The sequence below is a fragment of the Vombatus ursinus genome, unplaced genomic scaffold, assembly GCF_900497805.2.
Source record: "Vombatus ursinus unplaced genomic scaffold, bare-nosed wombat genome assembly UNPS02014811.1, whole genome shotgun sequence".
In the NCBI taxonomy this organism is placed as follows: Eukaryota; Metazoa; Chordata; class Mammalia; order Diprotodontia; family Vombatidae; genus Vombatus; species Vombatus ursinus.
Window position 1 is genome coordinate 872,395 of NW_020954589.1, and position 22,619 is coordinate 895,013.

The window sequence follows — 22,619 nt, forward strand, 5'->3', positions numbered from 1 at the left end:
TATCTATCTATCTATCTATCTATCTATCTATCTATCTATCTATCTATATACATACATACATATAATTTTTTCCCTCTAGCTATCCTAATACTGACAAAGGTCTCATGAGTTACAAATATCATCTTTCTATGCAGGAATGTAAACAGTTCAACCTTAATAAGTCTCTTATGATTTCTCTTTCCTGTCTACCTCTTCATGTTCTACTCGAGTCTTTTATTTGAAAGTCAAATTTTCTATTCAGCTCTGTTTTTTTCATTAAGAATGCTTGAAAGTCCTCTATTTCACTGAATGACCATTTTTCCCCCTGAAGGATTATACTCAGTTTTGCTGGGTAGGTGATTCTTGGTTGTAATCCTATCTCCTTTGCCCTCTGTAATAATATATTCCATGCCCTGCAGTCCCTCAATGTAGAAGCTGCTAAATCTTGTGTTATCCTGATTGTGTTTGAATACTTGAATTGTTTCTTTCTGACTGCTTGTAATATTTTCTCCTTGACCTGGGAATTCTGGAATTTGGCTACAATATTCCTAGGAGTTTTCCTTTGGGGATCTCTTTCAGGAGGAGATCGGTGGATTCTTTCAATTTCTATTTTGCCCTCTGGTTCTAAAATATCAGGGCAGTTTTCCTTGATAATTTCTTGAAAGATGATGTCTAGGCTTTTTTTTTTTTTATCATGGCTTTCAGATAGTCCAATAATTTTTAAATTCTCTCTTCTGGATCTATTTTCTAGGTCAGTTGTTTTTCCAATGAGATATTTCACATTTTTCATTCTTTTGGATTTGTTTTACAGCATCTTGATTTCTCATAAAGTCACTAGCTTCCAATTGTTCTATTCTAATTTTTAAGGAAGTAGTTTTCTTCAGTAATCTTTTGGACTTCCTTTTCCATTTGGCCAATTTTGCCTTTTAGGGCATTCTTCTCATTGGCTTTTTGGACCTCTTTTGCCATTTGGTTAGGCTATTTTTTAAGATGTTATTTTCTTCAGTATTTTTTTGGGTCTCCTTTAGCACATTATTGACTTGTTTTTCATGATTTTCTTGCATCACTCTCAGTTTTTCCTCTACTTCTCTTACCTGCTTCTCAAAATCCCTTTTGAGCTCTTCCAAGGCCTGGGACTGATTCATATTCTTCTTAGAGGCTTTGGATGTGGGAGCTTTGGCTTCGTTGTCTTCTTCTGGTTGTATATTTTGACCTTTTTTGTCACCAAAGTAAGATAATATAGTCTGACTCTTTTTGTGCTGCTTACTCATGATCCCGGCCAGTTACTTGAGTTTTAAATTCTTTGTTAAAGTAAGAGTCTGCTTCCAACATGAAGTATGTACTGTCCCAAGCTTAAGGGGTTTGTACAGCTGTCTTCAGAGGTAATTCTAGGGACCTGTAAATTTTCAGTTCTTCCAAGGTGCTATGATAAGGGCGAGGTGTTTCCTCTCCACTGCCACAACAAGCTCCACCACGCCAGCGCTCCTCCTTGCCCTACGACCACCCCTCAGAACTGTGACCAAGTTCCAAGCACCAGCAAAGCAAGAGATTCCTGCCTCAGCACAGGCAAAGAGATCCCTGCAATCCCCCTCTGATCAGCCACTTGATTCCCCCTTAGTCTGTGGGTCGGAAGCTCAGGAGGCAGCCGCTGCCCCAGAGGCCACGCTGGGAACTTGGCGACTGAGAGCTAGATTCTCTTTCACCGCAGACACAGACTTTTCCCACTGACCTTCTAAGCTGTCTTTGGCGTTCGTGGGTTGAGAAGTCTGGAAACCACCACAGCTGACTGCGATTCAGTCCTCTGAGGCCTGCTCCAGGGTCTCTGTGGCCTGCTCACACCAAACTGTGCTCCTCTCCCCATCTGGCGCGATATACCTTTCCAATCAACCATCCAGGTTATCTTAGGCTGGAAATTTGTTTCACTCTGTCTTTTTGTGAGTTCTGCTGTTTTAGAATTTGTTTAGAGCCATTTTTTTTTACAGGTATTTGGAGGGGTTGGGGGGAGAGCTCAAGCAAGTCACTGTTTTCACTCTGCCATCTTGGCTCTGCCCCCTATTTTTCTTAATTTTAACAATATTATTCTCTATTAAAGTCTTACTCTGTAGTAAAAACAAAGGGGATACCAATTGGTTGAATTGCTGAATAATAAATGGAATGCTATTATGCATTAAAAAAAAAAAACAAATATGAGGGCAGAGTTAATATGGTGGAATGAAAGTTAGCATTTTTGCCCAGCTTACCAAAAAGACCTCCTCCCCAACAACCTAGGAAAGGTGTCAGACTGAATTTTTATGGGGACAACCAAAAGAGTCACAGTGAGGCATTTTTTTTCCAGTCCAGAACAGCTTGGGAAGATAGAAAAGTCTATTATCATGGGACAGGGGCTCGCCAGGAGCACGGCACAGTGTCAGTGGTGGGGAGGATTCAAGCTTCCCAAGGCTAATAGTATGGTTGAGACTGAAGACTAGGGCAGGAAAAACAGGGCAGAAAGAGATCCCAGGAGAGCCCTGAACTAGCGCTGGGAAAAAGAACAAGTGTCAGATGGTAGCTCTGTCTCCTGTTACTTATTTCTGGGTCACAGTTCCAGGGAGGAGAGAAGTGACTGTGAGAGAAGAAGACCCTGGAGCAAGGAACAGATTCCAAAAACTTACCCATGTGGCTCTGAGCCCAAGAGTGAAGGGGAAACTCTGTTCTAACCTTTGGCCACACACATAAACCTGCAATGTTGCGGTGGAATAACCTTGTATGTGGTTTGTCCTGCACTGCTGAAGACAATCATGACATCAGGAAGATAATGCCATGACTGGCAATTGAATCAGATTTGAGCGAGGGAAGGCTGTGTAGTCACCAGTCTCATTTTCTCCTCCAGAGCCATCTGGGTCCAGTGGTCCACTATAGATCAGGGCAACTGGAGATGGCCCTAGAGGCAGTGGGAGACCTTGGGCTTTTTAAGCTAAGGTTCTCACTTTGCCTGAAGCAACACCCATTCAGTGATCAGACCAGTTGAAGAAGTAAGGCAAGGTGGAGCAGCTAAGTAGCTTAGTGGATGGAGCACTAGCCCTGGAGTCAAGAGGACCTGAGTTCAAATTTGGTCTCAGACACCTAACATTTAACCAGGATGGCCCCTTTAAAATAAAAAACAACAACAACAAAAACTAAAGCTGGAAGGGGAAGACCCTCAGGGTTGCTGGCTGAAAGAGAAACAATTACTATTTGCATTTACTCTGAGCCCTCAGGGCCAAGGTGACCCTTGGGCAGGGAGGGATCTATTTTTGGCAAACCCATGAGACAAGGTGAATTGGGTTTAAGGCATGGTCTTTAAGAAAGAAATCTATCCAGTAAACCCCAGGATAACTAGGTAGGTTTCAGCCATCAAAATTTACCTTCCTTTGGGCAGAATACCATCAGTATGGAGAAATAACCAAGGCAGGAGACCAAGACCAAAAAGGAGTAGCAGTTCCATTGCTCAGAACCTATAGAACTTCTCAGAGGACTCACAGTGAAGGAAACTAGCAGCATTCTATTGAAACTTAACCACACACAATTTAACAGACCCAAACAATGGTCAGAGAAACTCAAGACATAAACATAGAAGACAATGTTTGAAAACATCTACAAGAAGGCCTCAAAGAAAAATTCAGATTGTACACAAGCCCAACAAGAATTCTTAGAAGAGTTACAAGAAAGAGATTAAAGAGCAAAATAAAAAGATTTTAAAAACTAAATAAGAGCAATAGAGGAAAAAAAACTGGAAAAGAAATTAGAGCCCTGCAAGAATGTTATGAAAAGAAAATAACCAGCATTGTAAAACTGGTATAAAACACGACTAAAGAAAATAACTTCTTAAAAATTAAAATTGGCTAAATGGTAAAAGAAATATAAAACCTCATTGAATATAACAACTCCTTAAAAATTAGAATTGACCCAATGGAATCTAATGACTCTATGAAACATGTAGAAATAATAAAACAACATCAAAAGACTGACAAAAATAGAAGAAAATGTGAAATGTCAGAAAAAAAAAACTGACCTGGAAAATAGATTGAGAAAAGGTTGTTTAACAATCATTGGACTACCTGAAAGCCATGAACAAAAAACAAAACAAAACAAAATAAAATTCTATACTTCATCTTTCAAGAATTTATAAAGGAAAACTGCCCAAAGCTCTTAGAAACAGAAGGCAACGTAGAAATTGAATGAATCTACTGGTCACCTCTTAGAAAAAAAAACTCTCAAAATGAAAACTCTACAAAATATTAGAGCCAAAACCAGAGCTCTCAGGCGAAGGGAAAAAAGTTGCAAGGAGGGCATAAAGAAAGAATTCAAGTACCAAGGAACCATAGTCAGAATTACACAAGAATATCCTATCCAGCAAAACTAATATAATCCTATAGAGGGAAATGGAAATTTAATGAAATAGAAGACTTTCAAGCAGTCCTGATTTAAAACAAACAAACAAACAAACAAACTAGGGCTGAATAGAAAATGTGACATTCAAAAACTAGATTCAAAAGAAGCATAAAAAGGTAAACATGAGGGATAAATAAAGTATTAAAAAAAGTTAAATTGTTTATATTCTTATATGAGGAGAGGATACATGTGACCCCTCAAAATTTTATATTCACCAGGTATTAGAAGGAATCTATGCAGAGGGTCTGGATATGATTCTGTTCTGTTGAGATGATCTCAAAAGAAGAATAGAAGGGTGGGGAAAAGGAATGCACTGAGATAGGTTAGGAATAGAGAGGAAGAATATAAATGGGGCATGTTAAAAAAAAAGTTTATACAATGGAGCAGTGAGGGAGGGAATGGACAATACTTGAACCTTACTCTCATATGAACTAGTTAAAGGAGGGGAAAATATATGGGAAAAAATATACATAAATACAGTGGGCTACAGAATTCATCGTACCCAACAGTGAAGTAGCAGGGAGAAATGTGAAGAGAAATAGGGAAGGGGATAGATGGCGGGTACATTAAGGAAGACAGTAGTCAGAAGCAAAACAGACTCTTGAGGAGAGGACATAAATAAGAAGGATAAGTATAAGAGAATAGGATGGAGGGAAATACATAACAGCAATCATAATTTTGGATGTGAATAAGATGAACTCACTCATAAATTCAACAATTCAATTCAATAAATACTAAGAGCTTACTGTGTGTTAGGCACAGTACTTAGGGATGGGGATACAAATGAGAAAAAGAAGGTCTGTGCCCTTAAGGAGCTTATAATCTAACAAGGAAAGACAATGAACAAAAAGAATATGGAAAAGGGAAGGCACAAGGGGTACCAGGCACAGGGGCATTAGGTTCTATGGAATTCAAACAAAACAGAGCTGCAAATGAAGTAGAGAGTTAAGCTAAAAAGTCCACATCCCTGCACTCTGTAAAGGGAAGCTTTGGGAAAAGTTTAGTGCTCTGCCCTCCTGCCTTCCAGTTAGAGTGGAGAGGAGGTTGAGGGAGATGGGAAGGCATTGAAAAATGGAGGAGGAGATCAGACTGGATTAGAAACAAGAATCCAACAATGTGGGGTTTATAAGAGAAACACTTGAAACAGAAAGACATATGAAGAGTTAACATAAAGTGTTTGAGCAGAATCTATTATGCTTAAGCTGAAGTAAAAAAGGCAGCAGTGGCAATCTTGAACTCAGACAAAGCAAAAGCAAAAACAGATCTAATTAAAAAAGATAAACAGAGAAACTATATTTTGCTAATAGGTACCATTGACAATGAATTAATATAAATACTGAACATATATGCACTAAATGGCATAGCAACCAAATTCTTAAAGAAGTTAAATGAGTTATAGAAAGAAGTAAAGAGTAAAACTATGTTAATGGGGGGAGGCCTTCAATTTATTTCTCTCAGATGTAGATATATTGAACCATAAAATAAATAAGAAAGAAGTTAAGAAAATGAATAGAATTTTAGAAAAGTTAGATATGCTAGATCTTTAGAGAATATTGTATGTGAACAGAAAGGAGTTTACCTATTTCTCATTTGTGCAATTCACAAAAATGGATGATTATTAGGGCATTAAAAACTTCACAAACAAACGTGGAAAAGCAAAATGTTAAATGCATCTTTTTTCTAACCATAATGCAATAAAAATAATATTTAGTAAAGAACCTTTGAAGCATAGATTAAAAATTAGTTGGAAACTATATAACAATTCTAAAGAATGAATGGATCAAAGAACAAATCATAGAAATAAACAATAATTTCATTAAAGATAATGACAATAATGAAACAGCATACCAAAATTTGTGGGATGCAACCAAAGTCTACTTAAAGGAAATTTATATCTCTAAACTTTTTCATCAATAAAACAGAGAAAGAGAAGATCAATGAATTGTGTAAGCAACTAAAAAAAATAGAAACATGATAAATTAAGATTCACCAATCAAACATCAAAATAGAAATCCTGATAGTGCATGGAAAGATTAATAAACTGAAAGTCAAGAGCTCTCTGAACAAATAAATAAAACTAGGAGTTTTTTTGGAGGAAAAACACAATAATAAATACATAAACCATTAGAAAATTTGATTTAAAAAAGAAAAAAGGAAACAAAATTACCAGTATTAAAAAAGAAAAAAAAGTAAATTCACAACCAATGAAGAGGAAATAAAGGCAAATATTAGGAGGTGAAGTGAACAGAATCAGGAGATCACTGTACACAGTAACAACAATGTCATAATGATGATCAACTGTGAAAGACTTAACTATTTTGATCAATACAATGATCTAAGACAGTTCCTAAGGGCTCAATGAAAAAATGCTATCTACGTCCAAAGAAAGAACTGATGAACTCTAAGACAAATTGTTATAGTTCCCTCATTTTATTTTTCTTACTTTTTGTGATATGGCTAATACGGAATATATTTTGCATGATTTCACATGTATAACTGATATCACACTGCTTGCTTCCTCACTTGATGGGGGATAGGTAGAAGGGAAAAAGAAAATTTGGAACTCAAAATAATTAAAAAAAATTTTTTTTTTAAAGTTTGTGCTTAGATTTCAGGAAAAAAAACCTGGAAAGATGTACATGAACTGATGTAAAGTGAAGTGAGCAGAACCAGGAGAACATTGTATACAGTAACAGCAACATTGTACAGTGATCAACTATTTTTGAACTAGCTCTTCACAGCAATACAATGATACAAGACAATTCCAAAAGACTCAGGATTGAAAATGTTATTCACATCCAGAGAAAGAACTAATGGAGTCTGAATGCAGATTGAAGCTTACTGTTTTCACTTTCTTTATTTTTTCATGTTTTTTCCTTTTGTAAACTGTAATATATATATATATATGTATATGTATATGTTGCTAATTGTTTCTTCTTGCACAACCTGGCCAATAGGGAAATATGTTTTACATGATTGTACATATATAATTTATATCAAATGGCTTACTGCCTTAAAAAGGGGGGAAGGGAAGGGTGAGAGAAAATTTGGAACTCAAAATTTTATAAAAAATGAATGTCAAAAATTGTTTTTACATGTAATTGGAAAAAATAAAATATTACTTTAAAAAGTTTGTGCTTCAATACAATGATCCAAGATAATTCCAAAGTACTCATTATGGAAAATGCTATCCATATCCATAGAAAGAACTGATGGAGATTGAAGCATACTATTTTCACTTCATTTTTTTCATGTTTTTTTTTTCTTTTGGTCTGTTTCTTCTTTCACAACATGACTTATATGGAAATTGTTTTATATGATTGCACATATATAACCTATATCATATTGATTAACATTTTAGGAAGGGGGAAAGGGAAGGAGGGAGAAAATTTGGAACTTATTTTTTTAAATGAATATTAAAAATTGTCTTTACATGTAATTGGGAAAAACAATTTTTTAAAAGTTTGTGCTGAGCCCTACAGGAAAACAGAAGAGAAGGGGATAAGGAAGGCAGGATGATAGAAGGCAGGGCAGGATGATAGAAGGGAGGGCAGATTAGGGAAAGGGTATTCAGAATGCATGCTGTCTTGGGGTGGAGGGAAGGGAGAGATGGGGAGAAAATTCGGAACTCAAAATCTTGTGGAAGTGAATGTTGAAAACCGAAAATAAATTAATTAATTAATTTTAAAAATTAAATTAAATTAAAAAGTCTGTGCTTATAAAAAAGAAAAGAAAATCATGGGACACTGACTATAAAAAAGAAAGAAAGAAAAAATATGAAGAATTCAGATTAACATGGGAAGACTTGTATGAACTGATACAGAAGTAAGCAGAAAATATAGACACTGACTAGAATGCTGTAAACAACAAACATTATGCACTGGTCAAATTCCAATTAATTGTAATGACCAACCTTAGCCTTAGAGAACAAATGATGAAACACACTTTCTTCCTCTTAGTAAAGGTGGGGGACAACAAGTGCAGAATATTGCATCAGCTGTCAGATACAGTGGATCTGTTGCTGGGTTTTGCTTAGCTCTTTTTCTTTGTTAGAAGGATGGTTCAGGGATGGGGTAGTACTTTGAGAAATGATGCGTAAAAACAAAAGGCATTAATAAGGCCTTTAAAAAATTACTTAGAATCTGAAAAAAATCAAAACAACAAAAAAATGGGTTACCCTGATGTCTCATCATGTTGTGGTAATGATCCTAGGTTCTAGAAGGCCTTGCCAACAGAGAAAATACCAAAAAAAAAAAAAAAAAAAAAAGCAATAGTTTTTAAGTGTGAACTGTATGTTTGCTATCCAATGAACAGCCTAGCCACCTTCAGAGAAGTTCATCACCAGGATTACTGTATGCTGATGAATTCTGGAAGACACACAGAAACTCGAACTTGGGTCATCCTGTCTTTTAAGTCCAGAACTTTTTCAACTATCCTCCTCATCTCTCTCAAAGAATGGGTTTCAATCACTGTACTTTGAATGAGGGAAATCAGATTTTCAAGTCTGTGCTGACAGAGGTTGTAAAGGGGTTGCAATCTGTACAATCAGAGAAGTAAATGAAATAATGAATCCCCGAAATATATATGATGTTATGCATTGCTATTGATTTTAAAATACATATATGTTAGCTGATTTAGCATTATAAAAACTCTTTATAGAATTTTATGACAACAAAGGGAAAAAAAAACAAATTCAAATGGACCAAATGTATCTTATCACTTGAAGTATCATACAAAGCACTGCATGCAGGTTAAACTCTAACCTTAATTTCTAGCACATAATTGAAGCCTATGGAATTCATATGTAGTACCCAAGAATAAACTAATACATAGAATGGCATCACCAACAAGTTTTGGTGTTACATTCTAGGATTAATCTTACTCAGTGGCTAAGCCTGCTGGGGAGTCCCTAATACCAGTTTCAGTGATGATAAAGTCTCAACCAATTGGGATGGAGAATGTGGTAACTACCCTCACAGGGGAATAAGGACTAGATCTATGAATTCATTTCTACAGTGAGTTTCTGATTGAGAAAACCTCCTCTACCAATGCAAATCAGCACCTTCTCTACAATTTTTAGTCTTAAAGAGTTTCCTAGAACACCGAGATGCTAAGTGATTTGCCCAGGGTCACGTGGCCAGTATGTGTCAGAGGCAGAACTCAAATACAGGTCTTCCCAGCTTCGAGGCCAGCAGTCCCTCCCCAAAGTTCTGCTAACAATTTCCCTTATGCAACAAACTAATACCAAGTTAAGGCATCATTTGTTTGGAGATTCAAGTTTGAAGTCATTCTAGTTCAATTATGCTAATAATGATAATAATAATAATAGTAAAAATATTTCTGTAATGCTTTTAAGTTTAAAAAGTGCTTTACATATATTATTTCATTAACCCTGTGATGTAGGTACTACTGCATTATCCCTATTTTACAGTTAAAGAAACAGATTAAGGGAGATTAGGTGACTTGCCTCAGAATTACATAGTTAGTAACTAATTTCCTGAGGTAGAATTTGAACTTAGTCATCCTGACTTGAAGTTCAGAACTTTATTAACTATGCTACCAAATTCTCTCATGGCATGGGTTTCAATAACTGTACTTTAAATAATGAAAATCAGATTTTCAAGTCTGTGTTTGCAAACTTAGAGAATTTTACCCCTAGATATACCCCCTTCCGTGACTTTTATACATTTTTAATGTACAAGCCCTGTTAAACATCACTATTCATTCAGCATCCACTGAATGCATTGCATAGAATGCCAGGAGCTATAAGAAAAAGGTATAATTATGTATCAGAGCAATATGGCTTTTGTCCTTGATGAGCCAATAAGCAAAGTCTAGGTAGCTTTATATATTTTGGAGTAAGTAGAGAAGGAAAAAAATCACCAGAAGTGTAATTCACCTTCATACAGATTTCTGCTCAGCCTGCTTATTCTATGACTATAAATTTTAATCAAGAAGAAAAAAAATTCTCTGGAAAACCCTCCACTTAAAAGATTTTGTTTAAGTATGCAAATAGATGCATGGGGGGAGGGGCATAATGTGTGGCAGTGATTCAGGATTTAGTCAGAATTAACCGTTCAGTAGGAAAGCAGGTGTGGTGGTTCAGTCAAACCAGAGATTTCAGTGACCTCTAATTCTGTTAGAGGTTCTTGGAGAACTCATTCTCAAGTGGTTACAAGTACCACCCTAGGAAATGACTCCTTGAATTCTATCTCTGAACCTCACTATTCACCTATATGTTAATATCATTATTCCAATAACCAAATATTCTTTTTAAAAATTTATTTATTTTTAATTTTCAACATTCACCTCCAAAAGATTGTGCGTTCCAAATTATCTCCCCATCTTTCCCCTACCCCCTCCAAGGCAGTGTGCAATTTGATGTAGGCTCTACATATACATTCATAGTGAATCTATTTTCACATTAGTCATACAACTGAAATTTTTTGACTTGGTTGTACTAATATCACATGTTCAAAACTCTCATCTGAAAGAGATATCATTTTCAACTATCCCACAGGAGTTCATCTAACTACCATTCTTCTAGTCCTAGTTGACTGAAAAAGCCTTGGCCTCAACTCTGATATGTTTTTCTCCTAACTTGATCTGAAGTCAGTTCTCACAAGTGGCCACCATACAACACCTGACCAGCTACGTCCAGTCTCTTCCACCTAAAAACTGCCCAGAGGCTCTCAAAGCTTCCTTAAGCAGGAAGCAAGAGCATCCTCCTTGATCACACTAAGTGATAGAAATTCCATACTTCAGTGGACCTCCTCAAAGGTATTTTCTGAACACTAATGGCATTACATAGAGATATGTTATCAAGATGCTCCTGAAAGGGTGATAATACTAGAGAGCTGTCATTTAATGGGTAACAGAGTCCTACAGAGTATGAACAAGTGATTTTGGCTATTCTTTTCTGAACCCAACATTCCAGTTCCAAATGTAGATGAACTAGATGTTTTGAGTGAGTAGTATTTCAGATACCAGCATCCAGTTATTTGTTTTTAGTTTCTTTATTCCACTTGAACAAAATCTTAAAAGAAACTGCTGGCCTTCTAGCTTGTCCTTTTTGCAAGCTTCTACGCTAGACTGTGCGTATGTGGTGGGGGACGAGGAAGGTGACAAGGAGACCTGCGTGGTGGGAAAAGGAGTAGTTAGGAATTGGCCCAACTGAAGCAGATGATTTCAACTAAAAAGAGGCAGATGAAGTTAGATGGACATAGTGGGCCAGATATGGAGGGTCATTCATATTCTATTGAAAAGTTTAGATTGGAACCATTTTGTCCAACCCCATGAATTATTTTGCTGATTCTTCTTTCATTTTAAGATTGTAATAACAACAATGACTTCAGTGTAGGCTCATCTGTTTAACTTGATGCTTTCCTAACAACACATCCAGTTTGTTTAGAGCCAGAAAGTCCCTCTTCCTAAACAATTCCTGTTAGGCTTTTTTTTTCCTTCTTCTTCTTTTGGCTAGGCAATGGGGTTAAGTGACTCACCCAGGGTCATGCAGCTAGTAAGTGTCAAGCGTCTGAGGCTGGATTTGAACTCAGGTCCTCCTGACTCCAGGGTCAGTGCTGTATCCACTGCACCACTTAGCTGTCCCCCTATTAGGCTTTTGTATAACCTTACTCAACTCATTCAATCTTTGGGAATTCCTTTTTTTTTTGGTTAAATATCACAATATATTTAAAGTGTTTTGTAAACGTTCAGGCCCAATATCAATGACAGCTACTATTACATCAATATTTCAATGGATTTGTGAGATCATCAATATGAGTATTCCTTTCATCCCTGCTGATCACAATCCATCCATATCTTCTCATTCTGTGCAATTAATATCTGTGTTTTCCCAAACTTCCTCCAGACAGAATCGATACTACTGCTGTTATTATTATTTTTATTATAGTGGTGGTTATTATTATTGTTAGCATTACTACTTTGGCTGTATGGGTATGGTCTAAAATATTTCATACTGTACTCGTTAGCAAATTATTTTCTAATCTTAGGTATTCAGCAAAAAGATCCAACTAAATACACTTCTTTGTTCCTGTAATTTCCCACCTCTACCCCCTAACCCAAGGATATTAATGGAGTGGCTAATAACATTAACTATATTTTGCCTTTCTGAACAGAAATAATATTATATTAATTAATATTTCTTATAGTTTTTACTGTGGCACAAAAGCAATAACTTCAATTCATCCTGTAATCTATAAAAAAATCCATCTTCCCACCCATGCTCCTACCCCCATCTATGTGTTTATGGTCTAGTTCAACATCAAAGGAACCTGATCATTAATGTGTATTTAATAAATAATATGAGCACATTTCCAATTTCTTGGAAGACCTTATTCACCACCACCACCAACTTTTATTTATACCTCATGCCCCCACAGTACACTATTCAATGATGACTACCAGTTAGTAGTACTAATAATAATAATAGCCACCATAACAAGGGGCATTTTTTTTTGCCAGTCTTCACTTCTGAGGGCATTTCCTCAATTAATTCTCCTAGGGTGTATGTACAGGAGAAAGAAAAAAAAACAAAAACAAAAGGTAGAACTTATGTTTCTACTTCTTTGTAGTTTTGATGAAAGGTTTTGTAGAAGAAGGGTTTTATATTATTAATTTCCACAGGGATCGGAATGACCCGTCTGTCTTTTGTGATCCGAGTTTCCAGATCTCTTCTGGCCTTGATGAGATTTTCCAAGAGTCCCTGTCAGCACACACTTCCCCAGCTAAGCTGCCAATGCAAGTCCTTTAGCTCTAAGCTTACTTTTAGAATTGAGATTAGCCTTGAAATCCCAAAATGTGAATGGGATCCATCATATACTCTAACCCTTTTCTAAGTAGGGCTGGAAAACAGGTTAGTCCTGAGTACTCATTCCTGCCCTTAAGCCAAGTTCTATGTATGGAATTCATGGCTGAAATCTAACTTTGTGATAAAAACAAATTTTTTATTGCCAAACTATTTTTTTAACAAATGTTATAGTTTCTTGCACATAACAATAAAAAAGTTTAAATAGATGAAGAAAAGTTTAAAGGGTTGAGTATCTATTATAAAACTGGCTATAAGTCTCTTGCAGTTAAAGTAGAAAATGCAAGGTGAGGAATAATGTTTCTGTTTTAGAAATTGAGGTCTCTTAGATGAGATCTCTCTACATAGGGTTGGATTTTGGCAAAAAAAATCTCCAAGGTCTTGTCTGAGTTCTCTGCTTTTAGGTGAAAGGCAGGCACATATATTAAAAAAAATATTTTGCAATACAACTTTTACCATTAGTCAACAAGTAAGGGTCACTTATCTGTACCCACAGTTCTCTGAAGAGAAATCTAACAAAAACAGATCACTTCTTTATTCACAGGATCACAAACGCAGAACCAGAAGGAACCTTGGAGATCCCCACTGAATCCAATCCCCCTCATTTTACAGATGCGGAATTGAAACACAGAGAGGTCATATGACTAGTCCAGGGTCACACAGGTAATAAGTGACAGCTCAAGATTCAAGCCTAGACCCTCTGGCTTTACACCTAGCATTCCACCCACTGCTCCATGCTGTCATAAGTTCATTTGGCAACATTCAACATTTGTTCAGCAAATATATACTAACAGACTATTTCATGTGCAGAACACAGTATTAGGCACAAGATGAGATACATAATTTAAATAAGACTCAGTCCTATCCCTCATGGAGTTTATAGTCTCAGTGCTTGGCACAGTCAGCATGCTGACTGACTGACTGATTTAGAGGATGGTGATTCTCATCTCTAGTTTCTCAATACCCTCATTTATATATTGGTATACAGTAATGTTAATGACTTTAATTAAATATAAGGCCTTCAGAACTTTTACTTGGGGTGGGGGGAGAAGGTGAAGAGGGTGAAGTAACCATAACCAAAAAAAAAAAAAAAAAGAAGGAAACAATTGCTTTCTGTAACTCCAAAAAGTTAGAAATTACCAAGGGACCTAGAGCTTTGAAAGTGATGGGAGCTCTGCTTAGACACTGCCAGAGGCTTTTCTAGTCATCTCCAGGGGCTTTCAAGTAATCATCTTAAAAAAAAAAAAAGAAGGAACTTCTTTCTTGGTCTTTCTGAGAAATCTTGGGTCATTAGATTTCTATCTCTTACTGGGAAACTGAGAACTCCATTACCATCCACAATTAGCACATTATTGGCACTCAACAAATGTTTAGCTATAACAAAAGCAATAACAAGAATGCCTACTAGTATTGCTTGGGATCAGTAAGAGCAAGAGAGCTCCCCGGGGTGACTGATCTGCTGCAAGGTTACAAGTCCAAAGAATATGAAAGGCAGAGCCCTGGTGTAAAGCCCTGAATACACACTTTCATTATGGTTTAAAGCATCTGAATTATAACACGTAGGTCTATTTATTAAAAGGAAAAGCTTTCTTTGGCATGGGATAAATTAGTGCTCCAGCTACAGCAAGATGTTGTTTAATACAAAGGACATTTCTCTAATTCCTTTCAGATCTCAGTTCCACAGCTGAGAAGAGTTTGGTGTGTCTATTTCTAAATGGCATGACTATTATACAATCCCCTTTCTTCAGCTGGCATCAGAATGATATTCTCATCCTCTAGGTCTTCTGTTCTTTACTTCCACAAAGCTGAGGAGGCAAAAACACTGCCAGCCTCATCCAGCTTTTCATGGAAAGCTGGCATTCTGAACTGGCGCCTAAATGCACTTTCAGACTGTCCCCAGAGACAGTAGTGCTTTGAGGTGAATTCATAACATTAAGGCCAACAAAGACGTTAACATTAACTTTCTCACTTAACAGAAAGAAAGAAGTCTACAGCTTACTTATCGAGTTCTACTTGTGTGAGCTCTTCTGTTCTCTGCTCCCCAGTGACAATGGCCAGTTCATCCTTCAATTCCTGGATTTCCTTTTTCAAACGTATAATAGTCTACAGATGGCAAAGCAAAACAGTGAGTGAAAAATCCAAACCTTCTCAGAGTCTCAGGCTTTGAACTTGGTAACAAAGGATACTACTTTAAATAAAGACTATCTTAAAATTTTCCCAATACTAAAATTAAAATGATTTTGAAAATTCAATAGGCTTTTAATTTTTGCTCCCTTTAAAAATACACTGCCTAAGAAGCCATGAATAGTGAAAAATGGTAGTCAGTGGATGGAGAAGAAATTATTTGACTCATTAATTCTATCTGTAGTTCTACAAAATTTGCATTAACATTGTATGTTCTAATCTTTATTAAGAGGAGTCAAACCTATTGGCAATATTATGTCTGTCAGCAAAATAAAATACAAAAATCAAAACCAAATGTTCATAATTGTTGAGATGTGAATGATCCCCTTTCCTGTATGGCACTATAGCTGCACCTGATTTAGGTCCTGGGGCAGTCATGATGCATTCATGCAAATGTAACCTACTGTCTGACTCCAGCCCTACTCTCTATACATTCATTACCCAGTATCTCCTTAGGTCCCAAGGGTGGGAGATGAATGAAGGCAGGTTCTCAGTGATCTCAGATATAATAATACAAGATTGACCCTACTGTTGATTTTACTATGTTGTTTTTTTAATTCATTTATTTTTAGTTTTTAACATTCACTTTTATAAGATTTTGAGTTCTAAATTTTCCCTCTTCCCTCTCCCCAAGATGGCGTGCAATCTAATATAGGCTTTTTTACTATATTTTTAAAAAATAGATAATAATCCTCTCATGCACATAAAATAAGTGTTTGGGGGCTCTTTGGGTGATTAGAGATTTTATTTCCAGTTCCTGGCCTGTCACTTAAAAGATAGATAGATAGACTATAATCAATTTAACCACTCTGAGCCTTTCCTCACTTGCAAAGAGATGATAATACTTGTACTATGTGTCTCACAGACTTGTAGTGCTAAAAGCCCATATAAACCATCAAGTACTAAATAAACACCAGCTATAAATACTAGTAACATCAGTGTTAATAGTAACACTAATAATATTTACTCAGCCTTGTTTATTTGTTTTACCATAGAACTTGCATACTTGAATACCGGAAGTATCTTATGATTTTAATGGTTTAAGTCCTCTCCCCACTGAAACAATGTCCTTAGCAGATGGTTTTTGAAATTTGTTGTTACCTAAAATTTTATTGCCCGTGGCCAACACAGTCATAAAACTCTCTAACTTAGATAGAGGCTGATCCTCCATCAGCAGAAATACAGGTCACCATCGGGCCTATACTTGAAGCCTTTTCATTTCAGCAGGGCCCACCAGAACATATGTCTTGCTCATATTGCCTTCACGAACAGAGGGAAACTTCCATTTCAGCATAAGACATCAAGTAGGATTTTAGTGGGGGGTTTCACTCGAGTTTCTCCCCTTACTTTGTGTCTCAACCCTTAGGGTACCTAACAATAAGTACGATGTCTCTCAAAGGCTTCTCTTCTCCAGGTAAACCCTAACAAGTCCTTTAACCAATCTGTATATTTCACAGTCTCTAGTGCCCTGGTCACTCTGTTCTTAAAGAATCTTCTTAAAACAAGCATGACATTCCAGGTATGGTATGACCATGGCATATGGTCACTGTCCTTGATTTGGAAACTATACTTCTATCAATGTATTCTAAGATCACACGAGCATTTTCCTTCATCCTCTGAATGAAAAATTTTAGGAGAGGAGAAAATATTAACAATAAAAAGATAATTAGGAAAACAGGAAAATTGACTGACCTAGGGAAGTATTTCAGCTTACCCTCCATTAAAGTACTACTTCAATGACCTACCATGCTACGGTTATGTTCCTGAAGCTAATGAAAGCTAGGGGAGAACAATCTCCTGAAGACGCTGCAATGTTATCAAGGTTTCAAATAAAAACCTACATGTCTGACATCTGATAACCAGCTTAAATCTGGAAAGACTCATCACTGGATTGGCTTAGTATGTATTTTTAGCATGTAATCTACAGAAATCCTGATTTGAGAGATCTCATACTGCTGGTGGTGTATGTATGATTTAAGGGTCCACCTTATTCCCAAAAAAAAATGAAGGAGCAAGGTGCTACTGGAGAAGATAGCTTGTAGAAGAAAAGCATTTGCCATCTAAAGTTTGGTCATTTGGTGCAAGTAAAACATCCATCTCTGATATAATAACAAATGTTAAACATTAAGTGATGTTTTGTAGAACACTCTCCAAATGCATAAAAGAGAAAATTAGGTGAGTTTTGTAGCCAGGTCATGTTGCTTCTCTAGGTCCAGCCAGAACATATGTCTTACTCATACTGCCTTCAAGGACAGAAGATAAACTTCCACATAAGCATAAGCACTTCTTTTTTTTTCTTAAAGAAAAAGGTTTTTAAAATTCAAGATCTGTTATTATATCATGAGGAGCCACCAACCACCAATTCCTAAAAACTATTCCTAAAGCAAACCTTTACCCCCTAAAAAAATTTCCTAAGATAAATAACAGAAGAGCTATGTAAAGTATGGTTCTCTTTAGTAATGACCATTAGGATTTCCCATGACTTTATGAGCTTTAATAAAAGGAAGTTAATTATAATTATCCCCAGAAGGTTAAAGTAGACTAAGACTAAAACTTGCATATAAACATAGCTAAGAGGAATGACTCATCATGAAAAGCAGCAGCAATCTGTTCAGCTCTATCTTTTTCCCTGAAGAATGACAACTAAAAGCTTCTTACCAGTCTAGGGTCAATCTCTTCATTGAGAACAGCTTCATTCTTTATGAGGGCCACTCGCTGGGCAAATCTGCAAGTTGATATAGATTCCTAGAGAAATAACGTATCTCTTTAAAATGTCATCATTGATAGGGATTTTCTCTCTTATTCAAACTTTATTTTTGCAAATAGCTTAAAACACATAACCAAAATATGACTGAATGGACCATGTGGAGACAAAGCTAATGTATTCATTTTCATGAGGTCCTTGATCTAGAGCAGTAGTCTCCAAATATTTTTGATAGCTCACCCCATTGGAAAAAAAAAAACAACTTTGAAGCACAAACCCCCAAAATGTAATTTTTTTAATTTATTTATAAATTATACACATGGCTTCTGGTCTAAAATTATGTTTACCATGAAACTGACACAAAACTAAAAAGGATGAGATAAAATGAAATATTTTATCCTAGAGTCAATAGGGAACCATTGGAGTTTACTGAGTAAGAAAGTGACAAGGTCAGACCTAACACTAGAAAAACCAATTTGTTAGGAATGTGGAGGTGAAACTGGAGAGAAGAATTTAAAACTCAAAAGCTTATGGAAGTGAATGCTGAAAACTAAAAATAATTATTTAAAAAGAATATGTTTAATAGGAATGTATATGTAGAGCCTATATCAGATTGCATGCTATCTTGGAGAGGGAGGTGGAGAAAATTTAAAACTCAAAAGCTTATGGAAGTGAATGTTGGAAACTAAAAATAAATTAATTAACTTTAAAAAAAACATCAGCTAGGTGGTGCAGTGGATAGAGCACTGGCCCTGAAGTCAGAAAGACCTGAGTTCAAATCCAGCCTCAGACACTTAACACTTACTAGCTGTGTCACCCTGAGCGAGTCACTTAACCCCAATTGCCTCACAAAAAAAAAAAAATTAAGTGACTGGAAATATGGTGGTCCCTTGACAGGGAAATTTGGAAAAGGGTTCATTTTTTTGCGGCGGGCGGGGGAAGAGATTATAATTAAGTCTGTGATCTGTTGCAATTCATCCATGCCTGTGCACCCTATGTGACATCAATCAATGTCACCCAAAATGAAAAGCACCAGCTCAGAAAGAGGAAGACTGGGACACTGTCTAAAAGGGAGAGGGAAGAGTGGGAGAGTTTAGAACAGGGATCAGCATACTACATGTGGATAAATCCAGTCTGCCGCTCAAATATAGTTTGCTAGTCTGCTTTTGTATAGCCCCTAACAACCGTTTTTATATTTTTAACTAAGTTTTAATGTATTTTTCAGTGTAAAAAAATATTCTTGGGTGGCTGGCCCTACAGAAATAGGCAGAGGGCAGGATGTGACCCTAAGGAAGTAGCTTGCTGACCTCCATTTTAGCAGAAAAATGATGAGTATGATTGTATTAGAAATAGTTGCTATGCTTAGCTATATTGCTGAGGACAGTTGTCATCTTAATTTCCACCCTTGGATTGGTTGGTAACACCCCTTTTGGGGTCAGGTCATGCCCCCCTGGATGCACCTACACCCACCATGGAGACCACTGTTCTAGATTATCCATCATGATGACTGTTTCTATTTTGTTTTAATAAAATAATCATCACACACTGAATGGAAGAGATTCTGTTGTTCTAAGTGGTTACTAAAATTGGAATCCCTCCTGATCTGCTGCATTAAGAGAAGCATTAAAGAGCCACTATCCTCCTACTGATCTTTTCAACCAACTTCATACATATTATAATCAGTCAACTGCAAAATTTCCAAATGTATTGGGGAAAATATTGCAAAAGCAGCATGTCTCTCTACTTTATCTTAGATTAGATGTGTAAGATGGCCCCAGGATTCAGAAGAAACTGCACCTGAGAACTGAGAGTCAGGAAGGATGAAAGTCAAGTGCTGGCTCTGAAATGTAGGAGCCATAAAATAGGATTAGCAGTACTTAGACTGTCTACCTCACAGGATTGCTATGAGGATAGGTAAACCTTCAAGTAAGTACTATGCAAGTCTGAATTACTGGAATGCATTCTACGAGGCCCTCCTCTTGTTCAGAAGCTTCCTAGTTTTGCATGTTTCCAAGTGCTGGAGATTGCGTGCAGGCCAGACTGAACAGTGGCTAGTGCTTGAGGCACATGACATGTAAATAACCTGCTGGCTATACCAGGAAATCCTGGGTGGAGAGGCAATCTATGTGGGCCAGATCACTCTGGAGCAGTGCCTTTAAACCACCTAGAGTCTCAGTAACCAGGGCTGAAGGCAGACAGGACCTGGTAAGACAGCAACTCTCTTGGTCCACTGACTGCATGAACTAATCCGGCAGCTATCTTCTAGAAATATAGGAAGCTGAGTAAAAAAGATATTTCTCAAAATGAATACAAAATAAATGATTATAATTTTCTAGTAGGGTGACTAGGATGTATATAAATAATCGAGAGGCTGATTTCTCAGGTCACATAACAAGTAGGTAGGTCCCAACCCTACAGAAAAGGCAGAAATCCAACTATGACTCCTCAAACTCACTCTACCTGCTAACAATGTAAACCAAGCCTGAGATTGCTGATAGGAAGAGGCCACATACATCTATATTCCTTTTTTCTAACGACAGCGTAGCAATCATGGTTGTCATGCAGTTTCCTCCCAAGCTGTCCCTCAGTACGTTGGTCATCATGGAGTTTCTATAGGGAATATGGGATCGATGTTTCTCTGCAAGGGCAATTATAACCTGTGATGAAGTATAACAGCATTGGCATTATATTAGCCACAATAAACAAAGTATTGAAACAAACTGACCTGTGATCTCAAAGAATATGCAAAAAAATTAACGCATTCACTGCAGCAACAACAGCATTTAAGAATTTCTTATACCTACTGTTCATTAAGACAACAATACATATATATATATATAAATATAAATAATAAAGCATTAGCTTCTTCTGTGAAACAATGCAAACATAGCACTGAGAATCTAGCATATCATTTGAGTAAAAGAAAGGATAGACATGTATATCCTCCCCTATAGCCCAAGTTAGATGCTTCATGTGACATAGAATTGACTCTGGGTTCTTAAAGATTATGCCAGTAAGTCCCAAGCTCTATCAGGCCTAACTAAACTAGAAAAACACTGAGTACAGGCCTGGGATGGATTTTAAGCCTATCATCCTAGGACCAATCTAGAGGCTCATTACCAGAGGATTGACCACCATATAATCAATTATTTTTGACCACAGCAACACATGAAATAATCTGCTGTGGATTATAATCGGTGCTGGAAACAAGACTATTTATGAAGATGAAATCATAGACTGTTAAAGTATATATGCATATACATGTGTTGTTTTATAATAATAATGATGATGATGATGATGATGATGATGATGATGATTAGCATTTATATAGTACCTGCAATGTGCCAGGTAATATGATAAGCATTTTACAGATATGATCTCATTTGACCACCACAACAAGGAGGTAGGTGCTATTTTTATCCCCATTTTGCAGTTGAGAAAACTGAGGCAAACAGAGATTAAGTGATTTGCCTAAAGTTACACAGCTAGTGAATATCTAAGGCTGAATCTGAACTCAGGTATTCTTGACTCCAGACTCAATACTCTATCCAATGGGCCACCTGGCTGCCTCTGAAGGGCACATAAGATGCATTATTATCATAACAGGAATTAAAATATGTAGTGAAAGAAGGATCCCATTCCATCCAATTAGAATATAACTTCTCTGAGGGCATGGACTATGTTGGCCTTCCTTTGTATTTTCAATGCTTTAGTATAGTGTTCTAGCCTGGAAAATCACAGGGTTGGTGAATGGAACAGTAAGACCATCCATTAAACATACCTTTTTCAGAAGCAATGTTAATGTTGATTTGATTTCAACTCCCTTAAATAGAAAGGGTTGTAGAGGGGATAATGGGGGCATGAAGCAAAGGGATGGCTTAGGGAAGTCAGGAGCTGTGAACTTTAACATTCATTCATTCAAAAACAATCACTGAATGTCTCCTATAGATAAAGCATTACACTAGTTTCTTTGAGTACTAGAGTACCACAGGGCATTTTTAATCACATGGATACATGATAATATTGTAATACAGAGTCTTTTCTGTCTCTACTAGAAAATTAGTTAAAATCAGCTGTGAGAAACTGACATTTATTGGCTTCAAATTTGGACAATTATTTCTTCTTCACATAAGGCAATATATAATAATAATATGTTATAATTTCACAGGACAGTAAAAGTTGGCACAAGACCTATTAGGAATATAAGATTTAAAGCTAGAAGGGACCTTAGAAATCATTTAGTTCAAACCCCTCATTTTACAGATAAAGAGGTTAAATGACTTGCCTAATGTCATGTAGGCTGTAAGTAGTCGAGTCTGTATATATTTGTGCCCCAGTACTTGAAACATATTCCTACAGATTAGCAGATAAATAGCAGATTTTTATCAAGAAAAATATGGAGAGCAAAAGCCCATATTTTTTAATTTTCCTTTCCTCATCTCAAAAGACTAGTTTGGTTCAAGACTCAGCTCAGGTGTGCGGGTTTGTAAATTTAGTTCAGTCCTAAGCAACCTT

General features: G+C 36.6%; 1 protein-coding gene across 2 annotated transcripts in view; it reads right to left on the reverse strand.

Annotated features, from left to right (window-relative positions):
- LOC114053478 (kinesin-like protein KIF6) overlaps positions 1 to 22,619 on the reverse strand; it is a 451,087-nt gene that overhangs the window by 276,402 nt on the left and 152,066 nt on the right. Inside the window, exons 8-10 of one of the 2 annotated variants that reach the window (XM_027876577.1) lie at positions 20,618 to 20,761; positions 18,059 to 18,145; positions 15,216 to 15,319 (exon numbers count right to left, since the gene is read on the reverse strand). In XM_027876577.1, coding sequence (XP_027732378.1) covers positions 15,216 to 15,319; positions 18,059 to 18,145; positions 20,618 to 20,761 — 335 coding nt within the window. The remainder of the gene's footprint in view (positions 1 to 15,215; positions 15,320 to 18,058; positions 18,146 to 20,617; positions 20,762 to 22,619) is intronic. The other variant, XM_027876578.1, reaches the window with a different exon arrangement.